General features: G+C 53.7%; 10 protein-coding genes across 10 annotated transcripts; 2 read left to right on the forward strand and 8 right to left on the reverse strand.

The window, feature by feature from the left end:
* Positions 1-378: 378 nt before the first annotated feature.
* LRP88_11941 (glutamine-hydrolyzing GMP synthase) lies at positions 379-3,079 on the reverse strand (the record flags this gene model as incomplete). The annotated part of the gene is made up of 19 exons (XM_083248349.1): positions 379-415; positions 473-531; positions 584-736; positions 790-904; positions 978-1,051; positions 1,109-1,135; positions 1,198-1,209; positions 1,267-1,310; positions 1,371-1,414; positions 1,466-1,574; positions 1,624-2,011; positions 2,068-2,096; positions 2,151-2,348; positions 2,401-2,465; positions 2,524-2,532; positions 2,591-2,630; positions 2,681-2,713; positions 2,766-2,913; positions 3,035-3,079. 19 exons carry the CDS (start codon positions 3,077-3,079, stop codon positions 379-381), a joined length of 1,629 nt encoding a protein of 542 aa, XP_083095779.1.
* A 623-nt stretch (positions 3,080-3,702) lies between these two features.
* On the reverse strand, positions 3,703-7,175 carry LRP88_11942 (cytochrome P450; the record flags this gene model as incomplete). Its single annotated transcript, XM_083248350.1, has 6 exons — positions 3,703-4,381; positions 4,433-4,629; positions 4,681-6,060; positions 6,111-6,833; positions 6,886-7,004; positions 7,064-7,175. 6 exons carry the CDS (start codon positions 7,173-7,175, stop codon positions 3,703-3,705), a joined length of 3,210 nt encoding a protein of 1,069 aa, XP_083095780.1.
* A 1,008-nt stretch (positions 7,176-8,183) lies between these two features.
* On the reverse strand, positions 8,184-8,639 carry LRP88_11943 (uncharacterized protein; the record flags this gene model as incomplete). The annotated part of the gene is made up of 1 exon (XM_083248351.1): positions 8,184-8,639. One exon carries the CDS (start codon positions 8,637-8,639, stop codon positions 8,184-8,186), a length of 456 nt encoding a protein of 151 aa, XP_083095781.1.
* Positions 8,640-10,475: 1,836 nt separating this feature from the next.
* Positions 10,476-12,244, reverse strand: LRP88_11944 (RING-H2 finger protein; the record flags this gene model as incomplete). The annotated part of the gene is made up of 2 exons (XM_083248352.1): positions 10,476-12,091; positions 12,181-12,244. 2 exons carry the CDS (start codon positions 12,242-12,244, stop codon positions 10,476-10,478), a joined length of 1,680 nt encoding a protein of 559 aa, XP_083095782.1.
* Positions 12,245-14,809: 2,565 nt separating this feature from the next.
* LRP88_11945 (uncharacterized protein) lies at positions 14,810-15,268 on the reverse strand (the record flags this gene model as incomplete). Its single annotated transcript, XM_083248353.1, has 4 exons — positions 14,810-14,873; positions 14,946-15,128; positions 15,194-15,213; positions 15,266-15,268. The coding sequence occupies 4 exons, from the start codon at positions 15,266-15,268 to the stop codon at positions 14,810-14,812; spliced, it is 270 nt and encodes an 89-aa protein (XP_083095783.1).
* A 400-nt stretch (positions 15,269-15,668) lies between these two features.
* LRP88_11946 (mitochondrial 54S ribosomal protein mL44) lies at positions 15,669-16,805 on the forward strand (the record flags this gene model as incomplete). Its single annotated transcript, XM_083248354.1, has 1 exon — positions 15,669-16,805. The coding sequence occupies one exon, from the start codon at positions 15,669-15,671 to the stop codon at positions 16,803-16,805; it is 1,137 nt and encodes a 378-aa protein (XP_083095784.1).
* A 382-nt stretch (positions 16,806-17,187) lies between these two features.
* Positions 17,188-19,671, reverse strand: LRP88_11947 (acyl transferase/acyl hydrolase/lysophospholipase; the record flags this gene model as incomplete). Its single annotated transcript, XM_083248355.1, has 1 exon — positions 17,188-19,671. One exon carries the CDS (start codon positions 19,669-19,671, stop codon positions 17,188-17,190), a length of 2,484 nt encoding a protein of 827 aa, XP_083095785.1.
* Positions 19,672-20,927: 1,256 nt separating this feature from the next.
* LRP88_11948 (tRNA maturation protein LHP1) lies at positions 20,928-22,258 on the forward strand (the record flags this gene model as incomplete). Its single annotated transcript, XM_083248356.1, has 3 exons — positions 20,928-21,206; positions 21,259-22,082; positions 22,132-22,258. 3 exons carry the CDS (start codon positions 20,928-20,930, stop codon positions 22,256-22,258), a joined length of 1,230 nt encoding a protein of 409 aa, XP_083095786.1.
* Positions 22,259-22,630: 372 nt separating this feature from the next.
* Positions 22,631-23,572, reverse strand: LRP88_11949 (inositol monophosphatase family protein; the record flags this gene model as incomplete). The annotated part of the gene is made up of 2 exons (XM_083248357.1): positions 22,631-23,406; positions 23,455-23,572. The coding sequence occupies 2 exons, from the start codon at positions 23,570-23,572 to the stop codon at positions 22,631-22,633; spliced, it is 894 nt and encodes a 297-aa protein (XP_083095787.1).
* A 743-nt stretch (positions 23,573-24,315) lies between these two features.
* Positions 24,316-27,659, reverse strand: LRP88_11950 (histidine phosphatase superfamily; the record flags this gene model as incomplete). The annotated part of the gene is made up of 6 exons (XM_083248358.1): positions 24,316-24,909; positions 25,064-25,190; positions 25,455-25,495; positions 25,546-25,553; positions 26,013-27,322; positions 27,376-27,659. The coding sequence occupies 6 exons, from the start codon at positions 27,657-27,659 to the stop codon at positions 24,316-24,318; spliced, it is 2,364 nt and encodes a 787-aa protein (XP_083095788.1).
* Between the last annotated feature and the right edge of the window lie 100 nt (positions 27,660-27,759).

The raw sequence follows: 27,759 nt of genomic DNA on the forward strand, positions 1-27,759 counted from the left end.
AACACGGGGTCCCGTCAAGACCTTCTATATCGCTCTATTTCTTCCATTAATGGGTGTCCTTTCCTCTAATTTTAGAACCTTCCATCTCTAGAAACGCATGTCATTGAGCCAGCGCATGAAGCTATCCCCACAGGACATTCTCGAACAACTCTATGAGGGATCATCTGCGCATTTGCAAAGGCAAGTGCAGTGAGTGTGAGAAAACTGGTGCTCTGTGCATCTAGAAATCATCAAATAGCTGCTGTGACGGCTGCGACACATGTGGATATGAGTGTGCCAACTTCTCCTATGAGGACCGCGTCATACGGAATGACTTCAAGGTCTGCCACTTTCTATTTTTCTTCTCAGCCCATGCTGACGGGTATTCTATCATGCCGTCTATTCCAGCTCAATAGTACCAGGAGGCTTTGAAGTTCTAGCAAGATTGTATTAGCACCAAGCTCGAGATTCATAGGGGCCATCAGTTTCTTACAAATCATAGACAACACGGGACACACCATCTACCTGGTTGCAAATGGCACGCGCAACATCCTAGGTAAGTGATTAGTACGCGAAAGAACGATACAAGGGCTGGGTGATTTACCCCGAGGAAGGAGTTGTCAAAGTTGAAGACCTCAGCGCTCATGAAGTCCTTGGTACGGACAGCGCGGAGGATTACGATGTAACCCCAAACGCGCTGATCACCAAAAACACCAACACTACGGCTAGTATCAAGACCAGCAAAGGCTTGGGACATCTAGGAGGACATGTTTAGCTTGCACCCATCTTGATCTGTGTGACGCGACCTACCTGGTCGTAAAGGCCAGCCTCCTTGATCATGTTGATGAAGATGTGGTCAGCCTTGCGGGCGATCTCAACTCGCTCATGGGTAACGTCGCCAAGAATCCTGATTGCAATTCCCGGTCTGCATTCGATTGAGTTAGCAGACACTTCAAAGCCAGCAAGGAGAATAAGAAGCTGGGGAGTGATCAACATACCCGGGGAATGGGTGCCTGTTTACCAGCGACTCGTGGATGCCGAGTTGCCGACCAATTGCCCTCACTTCATCTTTCTGTGCAGTCTTGTTAGCTCCATGACCGAGCGTAGTTGAGACAAGTACAAGACTCACGAATAAAAGTCTGAGCGGCTCGATAAGCTGTGATAGAAGTCATGTCAGATTTCACTCCGTCATGAAAGATGGATGTGTAGTGTACTTACACGTAAACCTTGCTAAATGAGCCGTCTTGGTCAGTGTGATCAAACTTGGCTAATCGGTGTTCGACTTACGCCCTTCATCATTCGCTCAGGCAAACCGCCGACGTTGTGGTGAGCTATCTCTAGTTAGCTGGTGTCCGCTTCCTACACGACTTTGTCGAGCTGCATCAACTTACTCTTGATTGTCGCCGAAGGACCTCTCCATGAGAGCGACTCGATACTGAAATGCTATCAGCTTGGACTCGACATTGCAAGCTCAAAAACGACTTACACATCAGGGTATAGTGTCCCTTGCAAGAACCACTCCACCCTTCCGGAATTCGGTGTGTTTTCTGCTTCTTTCTCGATCCTGATGGCCTCTTGCTCAAACACATCGATGACTTTTGTGTAGTCAGCATCACTGTCGCAAACCCATCCAAGATAACTTACATGTCGACCCAATGATCTTTCGCTTCTTTTCGGGATCGGAAACACCCGCAAGACGACTCAAGAACAGCTCGCCGGCCTCGACAACATGGAGATTGATACCGAGGTGGTCCCTGAGATTCTTCTTGACCTCCTCAAACTCGTTGAGACGCATGCAGCCATTGTTGACACCGATCGCGTGGAAGCGGTCCCCAATGGCTTCACGCATCAAGGTCGCTCCAACAGTGCTGTCGACACCACCACTTACGCCACCAATGACGAGAGCTTTGGGACCAACAAGTTCCCGGATGCGAGCGATCTCGAGCTCAACAAAGTTGCCCATTTTCCAGTTTGGTTTAGCTCCGCAGATGTTGACGCTGAAGTTCTGCAGGAGATCGGTTCCACGGGGGGTCTAGATCCGAATGTCAGAGGGAGTTCTAATGTAAGGCCTTGCTTGGGGGGACGAACGTGTTCGAGCTCAGGATGAAACTGGACACCTGGTCACCTGGTCAGCATCCTCCCCTACTGAGCCACAGAAGACAAAGACAAACCAAAGATAGGCTTCTCCTTGTGGGCGATGCCGGCGAACTCTGAGTTCTTGGTGGCAGCAATGACCACAAAGTCCTTAGGCAAGCTGATTAGCTTGTCAAAGTGGGACATGAAGACAGAAATTCCGTCTCCCAACCCGGCGAAAAGCCTGTCGGCATGACTGTTGACTTTGGTGATGGTGACGTCCGCGTGGCCATACTCTATGGGGAAGGGTCAGAAATAATTTCACATGGTGTTTCAAATGTCACAAACCTCGTGCCTCTCCGCGAACAACATTCTTTGAGTCGATTCGCCAAGCGATCTCCTGGCAACCATAGCTAGGGTCAATAATATTAGTGTCATGGTGCGTACGATGCATGTTGGAGCAAGCCGTACCAAATACCACTGTAGATTCGTGTTAATCTAGATTCGGAGACTTGAAGGAAGGGTAGAAAATACTCACAGAATGGGTACATCGAGTTCAAAAGCACCAGGATCAACATCTACACATATGAGTACATGTAACAGGACGTTTGGGAGACGGAAACCATACGGGGTGAACCCTCGTCATAGACAGAGGAAGGGCCTAGTAGCTCAGTCAGACCCCAGCACAAGCAAGACATCACGAGATTTCACACCTCCAGAAAAGATAATTCCTTTGGGCTTCCATGACAGCTCAGCGACCTTGGTGGTACACGGAAGTAGCTCAGCGAAGACGCCGAGAGCTCGAAGCCGTCGCAGAATAAGATGGCTAGTTTGTGAGCCAAAGTCGAGCACCAGGATGGTCTGGAAAGACAGGGTCAGTTAGTCCATTCTTGAGACTGTACATCGACTGCCCCTGCACGCTTTGTCTGGGGTGCCTCGAGGCTGCAATTCTAGGTTTCTACAGGGTATTGGAGGTACGTACGTCGAAGTTCTTATGAGGCACCTCGTCCTCAAGAGTGGAAGCCATTGTGATCTTTCAGCGGCGTATCGAGCAGATTGATGGCATTCGCAAAGTTGTCTTCGTGCTGAAGAAAAAAAAAGAACGACCCCTCCACCCCTCCATCTCAGTGCTCGACTCAGGCTTATCTTATCGGGTTTATCAGCTGTGGGGCTAATCCCTTTCGGGTAAGTGGGTAACCACGGCAAGTGACTCAAATGCAAACGGTGCACCTAATGATGACTGATGCGTGTACCACCCTCTGTCCAAACAAATGCAAATAAAATTTTGATAACTCAACTCATGGCACTAATAATTGCGCTGAATTGAAGGCCCTGACTACACTGTTACCTGGTGTTTTATGTTTTTTGCTTCCTTTCTTTTTGGTTCTTGATGTTATTGACCTCTCCACAACCAGGCTTGACTGAGGGAGTGATGAATCCATCATAGGACACGGAAACCGAGCTTGTCATGAGCAATGACCCAACCCACGGTCAAAGAACAGTATAGAGCACTCTGAGGAAGTAATAGATAGCACATTGAAACGAATCTGGCATAGTTCTTCCAACCTCATACATGACATTCTTTATCCAGAAACCACAATTCCGTTAAACCCTCCACTTCAACCTATCATGCTCAGTCCTCATAATCACTCAATCAAATACATCCGTGGCGAATCGCTCATTGCGATGCTTGTCAAACCATTCGCGTGCCTTTTCTTCCGTTGAAGCACACTTCATGTGCTCCTCTGACCACTCCATGACGAGACGGACACAAACACCTTCCACAGCCTTGCCAACCTCCCGGCTTCCGCAGATGTACACCTTGGCGCCCTGATTCCACAACTTGAACACGTCGGCGCGGTCGTGATAGAGCCTGTCCTGCACGTACTTGCATCCCTCTGACTTGTCTGTCGCTCGGGAGTAGGCCCGTCGTACCGAAACTGCCCCCATCTTCTCCCAGCGATCGAATTCATCAGCATAGAGGTCGTCGATATCGGGGTTGCGGCAACCGAAGAAGAGCATGGCTGGTGCGAGGTTTCGTCCCGCAGCAAGCATGGCGGCCCGTTCTTGCATGAAACCACGGAACGGCGCGAGACCAGTACCAGCCGCAATGCAGATAAGTGGCGTGTTTTCGGCATCACTTGGGAGATGGAAAGCTGCAACTGAAGGACGGACTGAGACGTGAAGCTTCTCTCCAGGGGAAAGTGACGACAAGAAGTGTGTCGCAACACCAACATGGCGACCCTGGCCAGAAAGTGATGGTGCGTCGAGCAGAGAATACGTAAGTGTGAGCTTGGAAGAGTTTGCAAGTGGAGAAGACGAGATAGAGCTGGATGAGTTAGTTAAGGGTCCTTCGAGAGGAGAGAGAATGTTGGCTTACTATTGACGGACCCTCATCGGAGGCAACATGGCAAGATATGAGCTGATAGGGAGGGCAACGGCCGGGTACTTCTCAAGGAGATCAAGGACCGACGCCTTCTTGGCTGAAATTTCCTCAGCGTATGCATCCCCAGTAAGCTTTTCAAGCTCCTCAATAATAGCCTTGTCTTCGGTGGCTTCGACCAAGGCAAGAATGTTCTATTTATCATGTTAGCAAATATCCATGGCCAAGGTTCTGACAATTCTTACCCTCTTCGTTGCCGGCTGCGACAACTCTACATACGCACTGAAGACGTCGTACGCAGAGATTTCTGTATTCGTTGGGAGAGTGGTCGGTCCATCTGAGTGAATCTTGAAGAAGACATCCCAAGCGAGCTCGAATCGGCGAAAGACGCGTCCGACGGTGGTTTTGGGGTTAAGGGGCAAGATGGCCAGATAGTCGCCGGCCTTGTATGTCATACCAGTGGGGAGCTGGATCTCGATGTTCTTCTTGGGAGGCCCCGACGCGGTAAGGGTCTTCTCCGAAACCACCAAGGCTTCTTCAACGTCTTGTCGAAGTCTCGTTTTTCTCGGAGTCGACAGTTCCACTAGCAAGCCTCGCTGTGAGCCGGCTTTGCCATCGGCTCCATCACCTCCGTACTTCTCCTTCAAAGCAGGCCAGAGGATTTCGTCTTCCCATGCTTCAAAGTCACTGAACATGTCGCTGACCGCGGCATCAGCACTGCCCATGGGGACAAGGCGAGTTCCGCCCCTCTTCTCCAGAGTTGCATCCACAAGCTTGGGAATTCGGTGGAACGTTTCAACCCAGTCATGGTGGCCGCATGCGAAAACGGCGTAGGAAACCTTTTCCATCTCCTGTCCACTCAGCCGTTCCATCCAGTTGATGAAATGAGCAGCGTTGGAGGGGGGCTGGCCCTCGTAGGACGCAGTGACAATGACAACCGGATGATCCTCAGGGAGGTTCTGTTTGGCCTGGTCTAGAGGGCCAATGTTCTTAGCAGCGAAGCCGTGGCCTGGCGCATCTGAGGCCAATCGTTGAGCAAGGGCTTCGCAAGTGCCGCTGTTGGAGCCATAGTAGATTGAGATGGGCTTTCCGCCGGCCCCCCCAGCACCAGAAGCTGCAGAAGCCTTGGTACTTGAAGTTGCATGAGTATGGCCGCCTCGGCCAGCCAAGGCAGTCTCGAGTTCAGTCGGCGTCATGCCGTGCCGAAGAGTTGCTCGCATGTTGAAGTGTTTTGGTTTGATTGTCAACGTCTCCTGTATCTGGAGCTGGTAGTTGGAATCATCCATGGTAAAGTTGAAGTTCTGTAAGAGCATTGCCAAGGCGAGAAGGGCCTCCTGCCAGGCGAAGGGTCTTCCAATACAGGCGCGTTTGCCATTTCCGAAAGGCTTCCAGCAATTGGAGTGCTCCTTTTGTAGCCTCTCGAAATTCTCGTCCAGCATTCTCTCAGGGCGGAATGCTTCGGCATCGTCGCCGTAGACGACAGGGTCGAGGTGAGCTTTAGATAGCATGCAAGACACGATTTCCCCCTTCTTAACGAGGTACTTGCCTCCTAGGAACGTATCTTCAATAGCCTCTACACCAAAGCCGGGGATTGGAGAATTGAGTCGTAGAGTTTCTCTAAGGATCTAAGAAACAATTAGCAGGATGCAAAGAAGACGACTCCTTGGGAACCTACAGCAGAAAGGTACGGGAGCTTGGTGAGGTGTTCAACGGTGATGGGACCACGGCCAATGACTTGGTCGACTTCTTGCTGTGCTTTCTCATAGGCCTCTGGGTGCTTGAGTAGGTTGTAAAAAGAGAATGCCAGTGTACCCGAGGTCGTCTCATGGCCAGCAATCAGGAATGTGACGAGCTGATTGCCAATGTTTTCGTCCGAGAGCTTCTCGCCAGTCTGGGGGTCAACCCCCTCAAGCATGGCAGTGAGCAGGTCCTTTCGATCGTTAGGCCTCTCCTTCCGGTTGGCCACAACTTCAGCGGCCAGGTCCTTCATGACCTTGATGTCGGCAAAGAACTTCTCATTTGCTGCACGGTAGAGAAAGTTAGGGGCAAAGGTCGGGCGTCTGTTTCTCACACCAGACTCAGTAAGGAAGTCTCCCATAGCCTGAATGAATGGGTGCAGCTCCTCGCGGTAATATGAGTTGAAGCGAAAGCCCATGGAGCAAAGGGCAAGAGTGTCGAGGGCGAGACGGGTAAAATCATCCGAGGCGTTGATGGGAGTCTGAGGGCCGTGGCGAGCGAACTTCATGCACATCTGGGTAGCTATATCATGCATCTCATCAAACATACTGCGGATGGAGAGAGGTCCAAAGGCAGGGAGCAAAATACGATGTGCCTTGCCCCAGTTTGGCTCATCATTGTAAGCCGTAAAGAGACCATCGTGAACGCCTTCTCGAACAGTCTGTTTGCATCGTGTCAATTGGAGCTTTAGTGCCAAGAACAAGTCTACTCACGCCCAGGACAGACTTGAGCGTCTTCTGGAATCTCTTCTCGTCACACAGTTCGTTGACAAAGGCATTGGATGATGCAAAGATGGGAGACTTGCCAGGTAGGCGTAGTCTGAAGATGGGACCTTGAGGGGGTCAGTTTTTAGTTATTGAGCCGATTCCCTGGGAGTCAGTATGGGCTTACCATAGGTATCGGCCAGGCGTTTCAAGTCAGCCAACGGGCTGGTGGTGAACTCGCCCAAGTTTCCAATGAGGGGATACCCAGGGGGTTCCGGGATAGGAACAGACTCGGCCATGGTGACGATTTGAGGTGAAGAGCGATGAAGATGGGGTGATGAGGAGGTTTTTGGCGGCGATCACATGAAACACCGCGAAAGTGCGGAGAGAAGGTGCTTCGTCGTCGTCCCTTCCCACTTATTCAAGGTCCGCGCGTAGCTGAAGATCTGGAAGGAACACCCTGAATCCTGTCGAAAGGAAAGAATGCCACGAGACAACGGCTCGTTTAAATAAAAGATGGATGAGAGAACCAATAATAGAGAAAAGAATTGATATTACTGGGTTAATTGATCTTTATCTGACCTGCGTAGGGATCAACATAACCGAGCACCTTAATGGATCCTCCTTTATACTTTCCGCCTACTTCACTCTGCGTCATACAAGGACGGATTTGGGAGGCCAAGAAGTCAAGGCGACGCAATGCGCCGCCATCTTCGTCTCGCGAATCCCGACCGGACACGGAGACCATCGTCTCAGGCATTCCGCTGCTACTGGACAGCTACAGCTGCAGCTGCAGCAATTCTGCCTGCCTGCATCACCGCTGTTACATCAGTCTTGCAGCAGAGCCACAGGCGGCAAGCCCCCCTGGCCAATGATCGACGCCGCGTTTAAGATTGTCGCTGTCTCGCTGTTCGCGATGCCTCGGCATGTCCCATTTTTCGCGCAGCGGGGAGGCGGGCCACATGGGTCCTCCGACCGACGGCGCCACAGTCCGGGGGGTCGGAGCCGAGGCGTGCATTACCATGTGTGGCGGTGTCAAGAATCTATCCGAGCGGGCAATTACAGCCAATCATGTATTTGCAATAAGTGCCGATCTCTCTTCTTACAGACATTCTTCCACTCTTCCACAATTAGTCCCCATCGGCTTTCGTCTCTCCTACGCTCCGACCGCCGCGGCCGGAGTTTGACATTTTGTCAAAAAGTCCGTTCTTCAAACACCAACCAAAGAATGAAATATTAAACTGGGTCCGTTTCCCCAATGTGTATCAACTCCAACTCAACCTCACGACAGTTTATGCCCTTCCATCTTAGTAGTTGGGAGACTCATAGCTGGGAGGGTTGTAAGGGGAAGAAGGAGGGTTGTATGGAGATGAAGGGTTGTAGGGAGAGGGAGGGTTGTAAGGAGAAGGAGGCTGGTAGGGAGGAGAGCTTGGCTGGGTCGAAGTGGTCGTGGCCTTAGAGCTCTCAGCCGTAGTCGTAGTCTCAGCGGCAGTAGTTGTGGTCTCGACAGCAGTGGTGGTAGTCTCAGCAGCGGATGTGGTGCTAGTAGACAAGGTGGTGGTGACCTTGGCCTCGGTGGTGCTGATCGAGCCCTCGGCGGTAGTGCTGGTCGTGGGAACGGTAGAAACGCCAGTAGAGCTGAGCGTGGCCGTGGTCGAAACCTCAGTCGAGCTGCTCTTGTTGGGAGGGTAGCAAGGGCTGGCCTGGACCCCAGACATGGCCAGGGCAGCCAGAGTGACGAAGAAAGTCTTGGAAGAAACCATAATGAAAAGAGTGTAAGAGTCGAGCTTGGAAAGAGTGTAAGGAGTTGGATTGCTCGTTGAGAGACAAACTCTAGAGTTCTGTGGCTGTCACGGCCTCCTCTTATACCCGTCGTCTCCTTTTGACAAGAATCCGGTGCGCCTCTCCCGCTGTGCGGAAGCTGTCAAACAACGCCTCAGAAGGACTACCGACAGGGCTAGCCTGCGGTGGCGTGGAACCGAAATGGATCCCTCAAGTGTCCGAGTCCTCAAGAACGATACGAAAGGGCAAGTCGTGAAGCAGCATACGGACTAGCCTCATCGAATCCGACAAGGCCCAAGATTAGACAGAAGCAACTGAGTGGGTTTCCGTCTACACTAACTAGACGGCGCCGCGAATAAGGAGGCTCGTTCGGATATAGCATTCGTCCCAACAAAGTCCCCGTCGTCAAAAAGGCCCAATCTTGTTATACGAAATCCGATGCATCCAACAGGGGAAATTGCATCTAAACCCCCTTCCACTGACTCGTGCCGTTGAGATCTAAACCATCCGAGGGATCCATCCCAACTGAGACCTGGGTCCACCTGCCCGCTTGAAACAAAACGCAGTGATATCACAAACAAGGCTTCAACTTGCATGTGCTGTAGGTGCAAGGGACGAGACGAAGCACGGCACTTGTTGCCGAATCAGCCTTGCGAATCGACAACTTCCTCATCTCCCGAGATGGAGTCGTGAAGATGATGCTCCACAAGTTGCCTCTGCTGCTTGCCAGTTCTACTTGTAAGCATTCGGTAACCGGAATACGATCACATCCGTAATTGTGACTGCTGGTCTATTTTTGTAAACATGTTCCTCTAGCCAGAGTTTGTTCTCTTTAATTTCCGATGCTTCCTTGTTCCCTCTTCATCAACTCGCCTCACAACTGAGTTCACGCATTCTCACTTTCCAAAGCGCATTCATGGCCATTGGTCAATGAAAACAGTTGTCCGCACAAAAGCAAACCTCTTCTCAACCCGTGGAACCACCGGTTATCTCTTGCCATCTTCTCTTTGCAGATCCCGTTTAAGTAGATGGCATAATTGGGAGTCTGCTTCCCACACACAAGCTATCAGGGGGCTTCCCCCAGCGCCTGAACAGGTCCATGTAGGTATAACCGGTTTGAGTTTAAAAGGCTTCATACAGAAGTTCGTATTTACATGAATATGTCCAACGCGTGTCCCCTGGCTTCGCACGACGTATCGAGAGGCGCTAACTTCGCGTTTCAGGAAGCACGGCTCATGTAGGTTGATGCCACACACTTAACCTTCTTCAGCTAAAAGGTGTGGATGGATAGCTAGGGGTAACTCGTATAGATCTGTAGACGTCCAATGCTACCAACACGAAAGGTAAGGACCAACATCCAACATCATTTGTTCATTATCCTGGGTTTCACACTATCCTTTGGCATACACTAAACAGACATTCATGTCAAGAATCAGGACAATAGCAATCTTCGTTTCAATGTGGGTATCCCTAATCTTGATTCGTTCGTTCATTCAACCAACCACCAATGCCGCTCGCGGCTCACTTCCAAGCCTGTCCACTCCTTGTTCCTGTTCTGTCGACCCTCTAACATGATTCTCTATCCCATACATAAAACCAACAGGGGGGCTGTTATCTTTCTTCAAGCCCCTCTCCAAAAGCCCCAAGCCTCGTGGCCGAGTCGTCTAGGAACGTAGCACTGGGATGCCGAGTGCTTAGCGACTACCCTCATCGGGCGTTGTACTACCCCGAAACCCCGTCAACCAGAGAATGCGAAGAATTAGTTCATCTGGAATCGCATCCAGAGCAATTCCTAAACGGAAGGGCGATTCATAGCCCTACTGTCGTCTTCCGTCACGCGACGACCCATTACCGGAGCCGCTGCCGAACCGATCACGGAGCCAGCTTATGGGCCCGTGGCCTTGCCGCCGTTGATCCGAATCTTCCGTCCGCCGACTGCTCTCTGAAGGACTCCTCTGCCTCATCCGCGCTCCATGCTCACCAGGGGCCGCCGCCCGGGGGCTTGTGGGAGAGTGCGAACTACGCCTCTGCATACGAGAAGTATCGTAACTGAATCCGGATGATGTTCCACGATCACGATCACGATCTCGGTCACGATCACGCTCCCGCTCTCGTTGCATCGACGAGATATTCCGTAAAGCCTCGTTCAGACGACTTTGACTCTGGCTTGGAGGGCGTGAGTATCGAACAGGCCTTGACGGGGGACCACCAGCATTTTCAGCGGATCCTCCCCAGCCGGGTGAGCCCCCAGAAAACCAGCCCGAACCTCCTCCAAACCCAGGGGGTGGTCCAAATGGACTCGGCCGACCTGAACTCTGTCCCGACGGCGATCCCTGAGGTCGGTTGCTGCTATTGTTGCCACTATTGTTGTTGTTGCTGGCATTATTGTTATTGCCGCTGCGATCATTCTTTTCGATCGGGGTGCGGCAAATCGGACAAGTGTTGTGCTCCTTCAACCACAGAACAACGCAATCCTCGTGGAACCAATGTTTACATGGCAGGAATGTAGCCATATCACCCTCCTTCATTTCGTCAATGCAGATGGTACATTCCGCCTTTCCCTCAGTTCCCAGCATCTCCTTATTCACTGGTTTCCGCTCCAAGTTCCGGAGAGCTTCTTCTGTGGCTGGCGGAGCGGCATTTGACTGAGGGTTTGCCTCCATCAGTCCAGTAATGATCCGATCCAGAGCCTCTTGAGAGTAGACAGCATCGCCAGCCATGGCATTCGCGGGGTTAAGGAGGCTTAGAATGTCATGCAGGCTTCGAGCGAATCCAGGAGGTGGTCCTCCCCCAGGCCCTTCATCGCCTCCTTGGTTGCCCTCACCCGGTGGCCCAATATCACGCATCATATTTGAGAAGAGCCTGGCACGTTGGTTAGCTCCTATTGTCATGGTCACAGCCATGACCCGTAGGCCGTTTGGTCCCTGGGGGCGACTTGGAGGGGGTTGTGCGTACATTTGGAATGGGTCGGCGCCTTGCATGGGAGGACCACCTCGCGATCCGTGGATCGGTCCTGACACAATGGTCACAGATGTTGTGCCGCCCCCAAAGGGCCCAGAAGTGAAGGTTGTCCGGTGTATGCGGGGTGCAAAGGGGTCATGATCGCCAGGTCGTTCACCGGGACTTGAAGGAAATGAGCCACCGGGTCCACCAGGTCTTCGAGAGGGAGCAAACCCCTGGATCATGTCGAGGAAACGCTCGAGAACTGGGTCGACGGCAGGATTATGGTGGTGCGGGTCCGGACCATCCCGAACACTGCGCCGAAAGCCAAAGCCATGCGGCCCGAGGTGCTCATCGATATTGCCCTCTTCCGGATCGGAGTCGTCATCGTGGTATCGAAACGGGCCAATTTCAGGCGAGGTGGAGGCAGAAGAACGGTGTTCAAGGTCGCGAGGATCATTGTCGGGATCGATCTGGGCATTCAGTGAGCAGTCTGGATAGTGCAGCAAGGACGGGTAGCATACAATCTCGGTGATCTCCCCATGACATTCCGGACACGTCAAGCCGTGATCGTCACGATACCACTCGTTGGAGCAGGCGTGGCAGAATACAACCTCGCGGCCAGCGGTTGCATCGAGGTGGACATGGTGCTCGCCTTGCGAAGCCATCTGCGCTTGGCTGCGTTGGTACGCAGTCAAGGCACTCAAACCAAGGCCGACAGCAAGGCCGGCGAGGCGAAAAGCGCGAGAAGCCAGACTGAAAGACGAGCTTGCGAATCGAGTACCGAAATAGATGGAAGCCGGGTGTTGTGAGAGTGGTCGCAATAGATCTTGCGTAAGTCGATGGTCGAGAAGCGTTGGGGATTAGTAACGCAGGCCGGAGGAAGGGTATCGGTTCATAAGGCGGGGAAAGTAGTATCGAGGAATTAAGAAGGCGATATAGGTGAGAAAGAAAGGGTATCAAAAGATCCGATTTCCAGTCCAGACAGGGCTGCCAGAGCGTTGAGGTGTAGTCGACGTAAGGTTGGAAACGGTGATGTTAGAGCGGTGGCGAGGAGGCGACCCAAGCAGGTAAAGGTGCCAGTGAGTGATGCACTGATGCGCTGCCAGCCAAGGCCCAGATGAGCTAAGACAGGCTAGGACATGGATTCCCGCAGACACAACGAGAGGTGCTGCAGGGTGTGCAAGGTGTGTAGAGATGGAAAAAGATCCCAATACTGTTGAAGGAGGAGAGGGAGAAACAAAAGGATAGGTGGTATCAAGCTTTTAGGTGTTCGGTGATCAAGTTGTTTTGGAAGACAATGGATGCCGGAGGAAGGTCGGAGCCTCGTTTCGTTTGGAGATGACGACGAGCCTGAGGTTTCCCCGCGCATGGACCTTCACAGTAGAGCAAACGAGGCCACGGTCAACAAGACAACAGCCCTGTAAATGGGTATTTCGTTTGAGGTGAAGAGAGGGGGGAATCGCACTTAAAACATCGCTTCAGTAAGCAGCCAACGAGGCAGCTTCTACGAGTCCATGACGGCGGAGCAAACAAGTTCTAGATGAGGCGCCGTCGGGTGCCGTCAAACACACAGTTCGCCGACTGCCAGCTGGTGTACCGAGCTTGGGGCCGGTAGTACCTCAGTGGCCGCGGGACAAAGTGGGGGAGGACAGCTTAATCCTTGCCATGACAAAGTACCCCTGGACCCTGAGACTTGTACCTGGCCTGGTTCGTCCATGTGGTTCACTGTGGTTCACTGAAGCAGGCTGGCTCTGCACTGCCCCCCCACCACGACTTGTCTTGAAAGGAGCCTCATGGTCCAATGATTCACAGTCGACCTCTGCTAGTTGCACTCGTTTCCTCGGTGTGTCATGTGCAAGGCTCTGCATGAATGAGTGATTATCGGGCATATGCAGTGCCTAAGGCACTCTACCAGGGCGCGCAAGATGGGCTGTGTCGGAACATGCACAAGGCTATGGCTTCCCGTTATCGCGAGATGCATTAGGAAGTCAGGCTGGATTTCAGTCTGGTGTAACAGTTGGGAGTTGGGCAATCAGAGTTACAACTTCCGAGGGTGTCCAGGATATCTGGATGATGCAATAAGAACTCAGTGGCCGGGTTCAAAGTTTAAACATCGATAGCCATTGGCGAGTTGTTTGGTTATCACCCATGATTAATTCAAATCTAAGCGACATGGTTCTCTCACAAGTCAGAATTGCTCTCTGTCTAGTTCCGCTCCCCCTTGAATAACTCGTATCTGAATCCTCTATATAGAAACAAAGAGTATACCTCCTGCATGATGTGCCCATCTCGCCATAAGGCTGTCCAATAAGGAATCCACATGGAAGGCTGTTTGTTGTTCAAGTGGCTTAAGGGCTTGTTCGTAGATTTCCTCAAGTTACAAACGGATGGTTGTGAATGTCATCCAATATTGGCAGGCTGTGCCTGGTGGATACACCGTATACCATAGAGATATCCATTAGTTCAAGAGCTCAGAATACACATTCTGTGAAAGTGGTTCAATTCTCCAATTCACAATCTTAGCATCGCGAAAACTGCCAACTATGCCTTGAATCTGCCTTGTAAATCTATTTTCCCTTGTAAGCGGATGGTTGTTGAGATGCCCAGGAGGGTTACATTGAAACGCAACTTGTGAACAATTGTGCAAGGAGTGAGGCTTGCATCTCGGTACTTGATTTCGAGGGAGGGGTGCAGAAGTGCGAGTAGTGAGGCTTTGTACCATACTTCAAAGTCAACATCTACAAAGACATCAGCCCCGACTCCTGTGATCAAGTCAGTAAAGGAGAAAGCGCATCTCAATACTCGAGGTAAAGAAAGGTGAAGAACTCAGGGCTATTTGTGTAAATGCCAAAGCAGTCATCCCGGAAATGAGACGGCTTTACGCGCCACCATAAGCACATTTAGAGATGTTCTGATTTGCCCATCAACCCGGCGACAGAAAAGCGATTCAACGACCAGTTGACCTCAAAACGAAGTAATTCGTAGTCTGAGCTATGATCCAGCAAGTATATTGACTGTTCAATGGCATCTTTTCAGTCAGTCAAGCTTGGCTAGAGGCTCTACAAGCTAGATTGCCGGTTAGCCATGACGAAGTGTCGCAATTCAGGGAAACATCACAGAAGGACCACGGCACAAGCGCTTCTCTTTCAAAACATGAGGTTGTTCATCTGCCGCGGGAATTTGTACACAGTGCCTTTATATCCGGCCTCTAAGAGCTCTTTTCCGCCTTCTCCGCATCCTCCTTGTCCCATTGAACCAGCTGCTTCGACCAGCTGTACCCATCACGTCAGTATCCTGAAGAGATAAAACTCGTCGATCGAGCTGTGAAGGAGTTCGAAACATACCGTCGGCTGGCGTACCACTGTCCGGGCTCGGGCCTGTGCGCCCAGGTTTCTCGCTCGGCGCTGAACTTCCAGGTCACGGCGACGATGCCGGCCATGACGACGCCGGCAATCAGGGTGTTGGCTCGCCAGTTGGAAGGCTGCGCGTACCAACCACCGGCCGGGGACCAGACGTGCTTGGGGTAACTGTTGGGAACGGGGTCAGAATCGCTCGATCTCGGTGCGTCGTCTCGGTCGGGAGGTCAACTTACGGGACTTTTCCGCCGCCGCCCTAGGTCAATTATCAGCGCCGTATCACCGTTTTAGGTGAGGAGTTTACATACCATCTTGAATCACTTGACAATGGACGTTGAGAAAAGGGTTAGAGAGCGCAATTGCGACGTTGAATTGGTTGTCGTGAGCAGATGAGGTCCCATCAAGGCTGGCCCGCGGCCCGCCCAGGCGAGAGGCATACCCGGGCCGCGAGTTATTCCGGGACACCACACCCCGGCTGAACCCACGCTCACACGACTCCAGTCGAGGCTTTGGTGCCCGCAGAAGTTTTTCGGAAGTTCGACGCCCACGCTCCCGGCCCTTCGACCGCTCCGCGACAAACCACAGATCCGACCAAACCTACAACGCCGGGAATTGGGAACTCTGGGACAGAGGGAATCTTCTGGCTCGATGAAGCGGGTACGGCTCGATCAATGGGGCGGCCAATTGCTGCGTGCCCGCTCCGGCGCCGCCATGGCGAGACCGGCGGCGAGGCAACCCTTCGTCCTCTCGGCCTTCACGACAACGACACCCACGACCGCCACCACTAGACGTCAGGCCTCCTCGGTTGCCGCCTCGCACGATATCATCGACGACATCCCCATTGACCCCCAGGCGCGCACATCCCTCCCCTCTCCTGCCCCTCAGCGCGCCGCAGAGTCCGCAAAGCTCGCAGCCCTCCATGCCCGGTTATCCCTCTCCAGCAAGATCCCCTTGGAGACGCTCGCCCGGGCCCTCATCGTCCCCTCCGCCGACAAGAACCCCAGCTTCAACAACTCCAACCTTGCCTTCCTCGGAAGCACATTCATCAACTACCATGTCCTCGAGTATCTGGTGTGCAAGTGGCCTCGTCTGCCCATGTCCCTCCTCTACGAGGCCCTGCGGGCATACGCCGGCAAGGAGTCTCTCCACCAAATAGCCCGCCGCTGGGGTGTTGAGGCCGCCGCCGCACCTGGCGAGGAGGTCGACCCGGGTCTGCTGCAGTGGAAGCCGGAGGCGTCGGGTCTGCAGACTCGATGGGGCTACGTCCGCGCCAATTCTGATATCACGGACCGGTATGTGGAACGTCGCGGCATCAGCAGCCGAGTGGTTCTCGACGATGAGTTTGGAGACATGGTGGCCATGCCCAAGACGGGCGAGGAGGGCTACAAATATTACCAGCACGAGGCATATGCCTCGTTTGTCCAGGCCGTTGTCGGCGCCATCTACACCCACTGCGGCCGTGATGCCACCCGCGACTTTGTCAAGTCCCACATCCTCTCCCGGGACGTCGACGTCTCCTCCATGTTCCAGTTCCAGCTGCCCACACGTGAGCTCGCCATGCTCTGCGCGCGAGAGGGCTTCGAGGCCCCCATCGCCCGCCTTGAGAGTGAGACGGGTCGTCTCTCACGAACTCCCGTCTTCGTCGTCGGTGTCTACAGCGGCCCCGAGAAGCTCGGCGAGGGCTCAGGCCCCAGCCTCGACATCGCCAGATGGAACGCCTCGATGAACGCCCTCAAGGCGTGGTACCTGTACAGTCCCAGCAACAAGGTACGGGTACCGAGCGACATGCTCGAGGAGGGCGCCAAGCCCTGGAAGGCGCCTCACATTGATATCGGAGAGATCATCTAAGCTTGAGGAGTGGAGTGCCTCCGCGTTGGATATATACCTTACGTATTCATGACCGGGATGTCGGTGATGGGTGCACGGCGTCTGCCTGTATGTGCGGATAATGAGATGACAACACAAACAAATTCTTGGCCCAAAAACTCTTTGGGCCGTGTATAAAAATGCATGGGAGCACAAGGTCCCCAGAGGATCGGGATGGGAAATGTCAATGTAAGATACAATGTAGAACAATGACAAAACTCCTCGAAAAATGGCGAGTCAAAATCAAAGATTTACATTTACGCACTGCTCTTCTCTGCTCTGCTTCCGTCTCGGGTATATTACATATGTATCCATGTCCTCAGCTGTCACTCTGTCATGGAATATTGAATTCTCTGCTCCAACCTCAACTGAAATGATCCCCCTGGCCTAGTCGGACTCCCTCACCTCTCCGCATGAGGGCTCTATACCTGTCCTGGCGCTGAGATTTTTCGGCTGCCTCGCGGAGCTTCTTCTTGCGCTGATAAACTGCACGAACGGTGTCTCGGACCTGTTGCTTTCCCTCCTCGTAGTTTGCCCGTGCCAGCTTGACGACGCTGTCGATCTGATCAGGGGTATAGATGAAATTCCAGGTACTCAGGAAGTCAGTTGATCCAGGAGAGATGCCAGGCACCTTCTCGTTGGATAGAAGGGGCATGTAGACGACTGTGATGCCGGCATCAGGCTCCATGAGCTTCCACGACGTCGGACCCGAGATGGCCTTGGATGGAGGAGGCGGCTCAGAGCTACGCTCCTGGTTGGTTCCAACCCAGACGGTGCAGTATCCCAAGTCACCAGACTCTTGGTCTCCGTGCTCAAATTTGGTCTTTTCATCCTCAGCCATGACAGCCTTTCCTTCTTCATGAGCCTCCCTGCGGAGTTCCTTCTGCTCCTGCTTGGCTTCTTGAAGCTTGGCCTCTGCCTCGTAGGTAGACTTGGCCTGAGCATCGTCGAGCTCCTTAGCGACTTGAGAGGCGGTCTCCCCTTCCTTTGGCCAACCAATTCCCACAGGCCAGCCCTTGATACCACGTTGACGGGCATATCCATCTGCAACAGAGAGCCAGTTGTCCGTCTTGATGTCGGCTGAGGCATCGAATGCAATGACAACGTCAACGTCACGGCCAGGTCGGAGTAGGGGATAGATGGGCAGGTTGTTGGACATTCCAGCGTCCATGAGTTGGATGTACTCATTGTCGTAGATGCTGGTAGGAGTGGTCTTTTCGAGTTTGCCATGCATGCCGTAGGCAAAGTTGGGTATCCTCGCGGGATCAATGGGGTGAACCTTGACCAAGTCATCGTCGCGGGTCGAGATGAGTTCGTCGATAGTTCCAAACCCAGCCAAGCCCTGAACCAAAGGCTTGATCTCTCGGTAGTAATGGCTGAGCGTGGCACAGAAAGCACTACCGAAGACGCCCATCAGCAGAGGCAATCGAATCTCCGGGAGGTGGAAGCCATGCTCAGGAGGAACATCCTTGCCCTCGTTGAACTTGCGACCAAGAGCCCAAGTGGGAATTCCGGCTCCAAATTCTTCGCAGAAGAACTCATAAGGAGTGATTTCGAACCATTGGAACCAAGCCTCCTTCTTCGCCTCTTCCTTGGCTATTTCAGATTCGATAGGGTTTTGCGACGTGGATGCCGGCAGGTCTGGTATCTCGTGACGCACAGCAGTGTAAATGGGCAGAGGAAGTTGTCCATACTGAATGTACTGACGCTGGTTGGAGAGTTTGAAGTCGCGGTCGTTAACCCCGAGATCTCCCTTGGGCACCAAATATCGTGCAGCTAGCAAGACACCGTACACATCGACCAGGCCGAAATCAGCCTTGGGATCACCCTTGAGCTTCTCTACCATGCCGCTGAGGAGGTACTTGTTGGTTGGCATCGAGGCGAGAGATTGGAAAGCCACTGGAGGATAGGCAATGTGCGTTGATGCCCTGGCCTTGAGGTGTTCCAAAAGGTTGCTAACTTTTCCCTTGTTGAATGAAGTAAGACTGAGTGCCTGAAGCCAGCATGAACCACTCACACCAGAGGTGTAGGTCACACAGTCAAGCAGGCCATCTTCTTCAGTTGCCAGTATTGAGCCAGTTCCGGCAATGAGCGCTCTCAAACCTCCGCCGGAACCACACATGGCAATAGTTGGAACATCGTCGGGGTGAACCTCATCCTCCTCGAGTCCGAGGTACCTTGCCAAGCCTATCCGGGCGACTCGCTTTCGTCTCGCCAGATAGGCCTTTTCTTCATCGCAAAGTTCGGATGAAACGCGAACCTCAGCAGAGTACCGGATTTCAGGATTGACCAAAGGGTCATGTGCATCCTGCCATATCTCATCGGCCAGAGAGCCTGGTGACATGGACAATTCGCGCTGAAGCTTCCGAACATAGCCGGGTATCATTCTAGACCACTCTGGGAGGAAGTAGTTGACAATCTTGTCGGAAAAGGTCGAAAACTCGACATCGTTTATGGTACAAAAGGCCTCGAAGCGACGGGCAAAGTTGGCCCAGGCGGGCTGGTCTTCTTCGGGGCTGGAGGCGTCATCTGGCTTCTTCTGCGTATCCTGGTGCTGTTCTTGATGCTCCTGGCGTTGCCTGCCCTTCCCCTTCTTGCTTGAAAGCTGTGCAAAGTCGTCAGAAGGGTAAAGCCACCAGATGAAAAGTCCGCCGGTGATTACTGCAACGGGCAACGTAGATCGTTGTTGGTCCTGCTTGGCATCGCGCTTGGATGAGGACGTGAAGAGGTGGCGGTGCTGTCGATGCGGGAGGATCGGCAAGCGGGAGATCCTCCTTCGAGGGGCGCGAGTGTGAAGCCTCGAAGAGAGTCTAGTCAGACCCTTCAAGGTGGCTCGGGAATGTCTCATTGTTTCAGGGAGCAATTGGTGTTTCTGGCTGTTGGTTTTATCATAGTTTGACTGGGCGCATGCGTTTTGTGGCGGCCAGCCAAAACTCAGAGCATTGTCGCTGGACGAGACAGGTCGTAATCAAGTTTAAAGAGAGATTGAATCTAGAAGAGGATCTCAAGTGTGACAGAGAAAGTTGAGATCGGATGTTAAGCGTTTGCAATGACCCGAGGTTGCGCAACTTGTTGAGAGCGGCTCGGGGAGCCAGCTCAGCCGGATCCGTTGATGTCATTCAGAGTCGCGTCTGGCAAAAGTGGGAAGAGGGGCGCAGAGGGACGGAATTAGAAGGTGACCTCGGGTGACAGCATAACTGCTGCATCCGGCAAGTACTGCCCTATCACTCCCCAGGTCACAAGCACGTCGGGCAGTTCCGCATCGTCCCACTGATGTTTGATCAAGATGTAAGTGTTGTCGACTCGTTTATGAGGAGATTCTAGCAGATGAAGAGATCCAATGGCATTCAATACCGTAGATCCTTTCCTCTAACCATTTCCCATCCCATTTCCATGTGCCATGGGCATGGATCTCCAAGCCCATCCACTGCGACATGGGAAACTTGGACAGTCCGCTCCAAAGAGCCAAACCGGGCAGCAGCCAATCAGCAACCCACCCTCGAGTTCCCCAATCCCCTCACGGGTGCCTCGCCTCAATCAAGACCCTGGACTCTCACTGGACTTTAGTGGCCGGGCCCCCTGGAGTATTGCTTCTCAGAAGTCGAGATCTGGCGCCAAGGCACCTGGAGCGGCAAGAAAGTGGGGTTTCACGGCGACGGTGGGGGAGAAATGCGCGTGCGGCAGGCGCCAGATGCGGCGGGCGGTGAAATCGCAAGAGCTAGTCGACCTTTGAATTTGATGCAGTTTTTTTTCTCGAGCGCCGGCAGAATCTCTCGCGTTTTTTCCATGCCCTTACCTCAATTCCAACTTGGGAAATTTTAAGTCTGCAAACACCAAGATATTCTTTGTTTGCCCTTTTTGTAAGTTTTCAACCTATTGAGCAATACTTCCCCTTTAGGCACCCGTTTGTGGCTTACACCGCACACCGGTGACTCTTTTTCATCGTACCCCGCCACCTCTTTTCTGTCGCGACTCGTCTCACCTCGCCTCTGCCTCTAGATTTTTCTCCTCCAAATCATCTTTTCGCAATCCTCGGGTCGTACAGATTCCAATTACGCGATCGCATATCAATACTGATCTCCCATCTTCGATCGCGCCGTCAACATGAGCGACGCTGAAGTCCCCAAGCCCGTCGAGGCTGTCCCCGAGGCTGCTCCTGCCCAGCCTGCTGAGGAGAAGCCTGTCGAGAAGACCGAGGAGAAGACTGAGGAGAAGCCCCAAGAGAAGGCCGAGGAGACGTCCGAGAAGAAGCCTGAGGAGTCCAAGTCTACCAACATCCTCAAGACCACTGCCAAGATCGATCACGAGAACCACCGCAACAACCGCAAGTTTGACCCTAGCACCCGCGAGGTGACGGATGATCCCGATGCCATCCGCAAGCAGGTAAAGACAGACACCATGCGCTTTGAGCTGCGCTCTTACTGACACCACTCAGGTCGAGTTCTACTTTGGCGACTGGAATTTCCCCCAGGACAAGTTTATGTGGGAGTCGTGCGGTGGAGCCGAGAACAAGCCCATGAAGCTGAAGACTATCCACTCCTTCAAGCGCATGCGCACTTTCCAGCCTTACAGCGCCGTTGTTGCCGCCATCAAGGACAGCAAGTTCCTCGAGCTCTCGGGAGAGGAGGGTGAGGAGGAGGTCAAGCGCAAGTACCCCTACAAGCCCATGAACACCTCCAAGGCCAAGGTCGAGGCCGCCACAGTCTACGTCAAGGGCTTCGGCGATGAGACCCCCAACACCCAGTTCGACCTCGAGACCTTCTTTGCCCAGTTCGGCGAGGTCAAGGGCCTCAAGCTCCGACGCACCAACGAGAACCTCTTCAAGGGTTCCGTCTTTGTCACCTTTGCCGACGAGGAGGAGGCCAACAAGTTCATCAGGCTCGAGCCCTCCCCCAAGTGGAAGGAGCATGACCTCAAGATCATGAGCAAGCGCGCGTACTGTGACGAGAAGAACGAGCTCATCCGACAGGGAAAGATTGAGCCCAATGCTAGCAACCCCCGCAAGTTCTACGAAGGTCGCGAATCCGGTAACAAGGGTGGACGAGGCCGTGGACGTGGTGGAAAGGACTTCCGGGGTCGTGACCAGGACGACTGGAAGAAGCGACGTGAGAACGACCAAAAGAGCGGCTTCCGGGACCGACGAGGCGGTGGCCGTGGCGGCCGTGGTCGCGGCCGGGGTGGTCGTGATGGTGACCGAGGCCGTGACGGTGGCCGTGATCGGGATCAGCGCAAGGAGGAGGTTAAGCACAATGGCAATGAGTAAGTCCCATGTTCCTGGCATCACGACAAGATACTAACATGCTCGCAGCACCATGCCTCGCATCCAATCCACCGCCGACGATTCCAACACCAACGGCAAGCGAGCTCGGGAAGATGATGCTCCCGCCGGGGAGCCTGTCGCCAAGAAGGTTGACGTCAAGGCCGATGCCGCTTAAATGGTGACGGTCACGGAGAGGAGATGGATACAAACAACAAACGGCGTGACAGTTTCCGATACCACACACAACACATTTAAAAAGGGGATTCACGGGATGAAACAAGGGAAGGGGACTGATCGATCCACTACAACTGTATTATGGGTTTCTTTTTCCGGAGCAACGAGGTGCTTGCTTTATTATGCGTGCCGTCATCTGATCAATGGCTCATAATTTCCTGATGACAATTGATTATGGCTACAACCGTATGTGTGCTTCAAGTCGAGTGAGGCTATTCAGACGTGACATGTATCGTCATCCATTATTCAATTTTTTTTTCTCTATCCAAGATTCCATTCTAGATAAGCATCACATTTCTATATCTCCTCTCGCTCAGACGGAGTAATCCAGCTTGCCACCATTGAGAACTCCCCAGAACTCCTCAATGAGCTCCTTCTGGCCACTCGGCGCCCCTCTCACGGCGAGGTACACGCGCGACTCGAGCTCTACGTCCCACTCTCCCGGGTTTCCGTGCACCATGCGACCGCCGGCCTCGTTCAGGAGACACCAGCCGGCGCACACGTCCCACGCCCAGCATCCACCTTCCCAGTAAAGGTCCAGCTGTCCCGCTGCCACGGCGGCGAGGTTGAGCGCCGCAGAGCCCAGCGATCGCAGCGAGTGCACCATCGCTCCGCCCGTCTCCTTGCTGCCGGCCAGTCGTCGGAAAGTCTCGACCTTGAGGTCAAAGTTGGGGCCGTCGCGCGTGGAACCCCATTCAACACCGACGAGCGAACTTCCCAGACCCTCAATTGGTCTCGGGGATCGCGCGAGAGGGAGGCGCTGAGGCTCCAAGGAGCGTCCCCGTGTGAGGAAGGCGCCTTGGCCCTTGATGGCCGTGTAGAGGGTGTCCTGCCAGGGGTTGTAGATGACTCCGACGGCGGGTTGACGGTCGACGGCGAGACCGAGGGAGATGCAGGCCGAGGGGAAGGAGTGGACAAAGTTTGTGGTTCCGTCGATCGGGTCGACGACAAAAGTCGGTTCGGGGCCGAGTCTCATACCGGGCTTGTATGTCTCTTCGCCCATGAAGGAAATGGAGGGAAACGCGGAGGAGAGGCGGGTCGAGACCATCTTTTCGACGCCCTTGTCGGCTTCGGTGACGATATCGACGGCTAGCAGAGGTCAGTCGTGAGGATGCACTCGAGGTGGGGGATTCGTACAGTTGAGCTTGGTGTCCGTGTCGAGCTCGGCAGGGTTGGCAGCCAAGATCATGGCACCAGCCTCGTAAGCGACCGAGACCATCTCATCATGAACAGCTTTGAGATCGAGATCCGCCATTGTGTAGCTTCAGCAGAGGTCAATTGAGCAAAAAAATACCAAAAGGTGGTCAGTTGCTGACGATAATGATGATGTCGCGGTGGAGGAGTGATTTATGGAGGGGCACACGTTTTGGCGGGGCAAGCTCGGCGACGTAAGGAGGGGCCGAAAAGGCCGGGGTGCCGGGCCGGAACAAGCTCCGTCCGGAGGTTCCGCAGCCGGAAGTGGTCATCAAACTGCCGCAAAGAGGATGTCACATTTAGCCATTGATAAGAACTGAACTGTCAGACAGGGAACAAGGAGCACGTTGACCCCTTGTCCCCCTGCCATTGGACTGTTGACCAAGGAAATCCCCAAACCCCCCCACAGAAGTGGAATCCACAGACGGTCCTTTCATCATAAAACGCCGTTGATTTGCAAGTTACACTATAGTATTTCCCATATCCATGACAGAAACAGTCGCGCCTCGGAGGACACGGTAACAGGAGGAAAAGAGAAGGTAGTCATGATATATCAGAGTTCCGCCCAGCGATACCCAGACCGGCACACGGTCATGCTCGAACCGCAGGTTCCCCAGACCAGTAAAAACAAGAAAAAGTGACCTAACAACGCGGGAGAATAAGACAAGAGGAAATCGACAAGACTCATATCCCCATGTAGCTTTTCTTGCCCCCTCGTAATCCCACAGCACAGAGGCGAGCTACTCGAGCATAGCTCCGTCGAGATGGCAGCTTCGCCTCATCCAGTCGTCAACACCAGACGGGTTACACCTCCTCCCTAAACACAGACCTCCGCTCTGTCGGGCTGCTGTCTGCGCTTCCGCTCCTGTTCTTGGGCTTCGCCGATGGGACGCCCGTGTCGATCGGTCGCGGGCTGACTCCCCGCAGGCTCGAGCCGGCGTCGTCGTCAAAGGGGTTTCGCCCACCAGGTCCGGACGCAGGGCTCCTGCTCGCTCTTCGGCCTCGGTCCTCCTCCTCGTCGAATCGTCCTCCCGAAAGCCCCGGCGTAGCCGCGAGGTTCATGTTGTAGCCTCCACCACTGCTTCCGCCGTACCCGGTATCCCGGCCCCGACCGCCAACGTCCTCCTCGTAGTATCCGTACGCATCCGCCTCATGGCCGACGCGCGTGTCCCAGGCCTCATCGGGGTCAAGTGGTCCGAACCCACGACGTCCGCGGGGCGCACCGCCGCCGAGGTTCTGCTCGTAGGCGCCGGCGGCGGACCGGTTGTTACGGTTCTTGAACTTGCGGACCTGGTCGTTGAACCAGCCGACGATGCCGCCAGGCGCAGGCCGCGGTGGCCCGTACGGACTTTCCTCTTTATGCCATGGTAGGTATGACTTGAGGCTTGGGGGAGGAAGCTAGAAGATGAGGTCAGCATGATGAATTGGGTAAATGCTTTGCGAGGACCAGCTGCGATGTCGCGGCGAGGCGCGCATAGCTGGAGATACAATGGCCGGACAGTGAGGAATCGGGAAATCGAGTTGTTATCGCAGAAAAGAACAATCAACGTACCCCAAGTCTGCGGGCGCGCAGCTGTGTAAAGACGACCCATCCGACAGCTGCTGCAATCAGCAGCACAAAGATGGCAATGACGATGCCTCCAGCCGTCGACACCATCTTGTCCGACGAGCGGCGATAGCTTCAACCCGGCTCTGGAAGCTCTTGGGGGGGAGTGAGCAAAGCTGTCGATTTCAACCTCGTGTTCGGTCGCGTGATTGGGGGTGGGAAACACAGTCGGTAATCGAAAGGCGCAGCTGAATCCTTGACGATTACCAGCGTCGTGAAAAGGCGAGTTGGCAAGGCAATGAGTCGTTCAGAGAGAGAAAAAAGGGCGCCTTGTCTCCCGCCAGGCTGCCGAATTTCTGTGTTTGTTTGTTGGATGAGTGAGGGTGGCGGTGCTTACTCGGGAAAAGCTTCAACTCTGCTCGCATCAATTACGAAACTCTCGGACTTCGGAGGGGATGGGGGGGGGTTCAAGCTTCAAGCCCGCTGACAGACAGACCTGATTACAGTGGGCTTGGCGGTGGTGCTCAGCGCTGAATTTAGCATCAGTGGAGTCCCGCTAGCGCATGCTCCAGGACCCCGGCTCCGCTGGGACGAGGTCAGAGATCTGGGCTTGCAGTGGAGGGATGCACGGACTGGTTAGCTTCATCTCGACTATCCTGAGCGTAAGCATACCTATCTACCTATCTCTCATGGTTACATTCACCTGTGAATGCGATAGCTTCATTTATCAAGCGAGCAAAGCAATCGTTCATGTCTGTACCAATTCTCAAGTGCATGCTATCAAATCATTCCATTCCGCCAGCATTCCTTCAAAGCAATCCCGTATTCCTCTATTACTCCCTTGCGTCCCGTCTGGTTTCTATTTCGGTCCATCTTGGACACCACCAGCCTCGCCAATTCAATTCGTGCAAATAATTGATATCCATCTAATCCCTGTCTTTCTACCTTTATCCGCCGCATCGATCCCAGTGTCCTCCCGCGGCGGCAAACGACAGACTCTCCACAAAGTCTTCTAGTCTGCAGAGCCCATACTCGTCGCCTCCGCAGGTCTCCAGCGACATCACTCGGTCGTTGACCAGCACTCGCACGTACTCGTCTCTCTTTTCATTCCTGCTGGCGCCGCACTCGAGCTTCTCGACGTACATTCTGGCTCCAAAGGGGACTACCCATGTCGATGAGTAGCCGTGCGCCTTGATGGCAGGCACAATGTGGTCCTTTGGCAGCAGGGCAGTTGAGTTGTACAATCCCAGTGCCGAGAAGATGGAAACCATGCTGTTGTCGTGGCTAAAGTCTGCGTAAAGGGCCCGATCGAGGGGAAATGTCTTCGGTGACGAGTCCAATGTGCTGTTGGTCGTGGTGTGATCGTCAACAGGCTGCCCCGTCAGGCGCGAGATGAGCTCGTTGACATATCCAACACCTTGTGTCGGCCCCAAGGCATTGCCGTTGCCAAACTTGTAGAACTTGCTCAGAGTCATGTAGTAGTCGTAACTTCGCCAGTCTGCTTTGGTGAAGAGGTCGCAGAACCTCGAGTGACCAGCGCCGTCGGGAGTGTTGGCCGCGTGGAACGGACACATGTCCATCATGTAGATGGTTTCCTCCAGCGTCAGGTTGACTCCTGGCAGGTGGTGATTCAACCTGTTTCGAATCTCGGGGAGGAATCTCGCTCCCCATGCAACTTCGGCCTTTTCGTCTGCGTCTTTAGGAACTCTATCGCTTTCAAATGAGGCGCACGATCCATGCGACATGGTGTTGTTGATGCCAGGTTCTTCGGGGATGATAAGAACATCCCGAGTATAATCGTCTCCAGACTCTCCTCGTGATGCATAAAAGCCCTGTGTAAAGTTGTAAGATGACATGATGACCCGATCCGAGCCTGATGCCCGAACGAACGGCTCTGTCTTCTCAGCGAGTCCCATGTACCGCTCATAAAAGGCCTTGCCAGAGTCGACCATCTGTTGCTGGCCAAACTCAGTCAGGTCTTCAGCACCCAGGGTGTAGGTATATTCCTTGAGCCACTTGTAGTTCTTGCCATACATAGTGGCAGACTTTTGGATGCGGGCAATGGTAGCGTTGTATGCTGCAGACTTGCTGTCCGTTGGGTATCTGGCTCCATGGCGGGACAAGACGAGTGCAAAAGTCACATCACAGTCGTCTGGGGTTGAGGCATCAAGCTCAGAGGGGATTGAGAAGTATGCAGAGTACTGCCCCCAGAGCCGAGAGATGTCATTACAGCTCCCATCATACTCACACCCAGCCGGTCGAGCTCTATCAGACGTGTCAGTTTGACTTAAAGATGAGCATTGACTCATATAACTCACCCGTTGCGGACCCAGAAGCCAAGAACTGTAATCAATGCGATCGTGCTGATGACCATGACGAGATAGCTCCATCGTCTCGTCTCACGACGGCGGTGCTCTTCATGCCAGCTCTCAAGCCGCTCAGCGTCCGAGCGGCTCTCGGTATCAACACCATCATCATCGTCGCCATGATGAAGCAGACGTCCCCTCTCGGGGTCAGAATCAGACATGTCGTCGTCGTCCCGGTGATCTGCGATGGGAGGCGCGTCGTCCTCGTCTCCAGCGCGCCGCCCAAGATGCACCATCTCCAGTGATTCGGTAATCGTGACAGGGATATGCTAGCTCCCGCTGGCGAGACCCATCAGCTCAGCAGCTCTGGCTGATTGTATTTCAGTAAAAGATGCT

Source organism: Fusarium phalaenopsidis (assembly GCF_050370095.1).
Source record: "Fusarium phalaenopsidis strain FUZ10S chromosome Unknown contig_32316, whole genome shotgun sequence".
Classification (NCBI taxonomy): Eukaryota; Fungi; Ascomycota; class Sordariomycetes; order Hypocreales; family Nectriaceae; genus Fusarium; species Fusarium phalaenopsidis.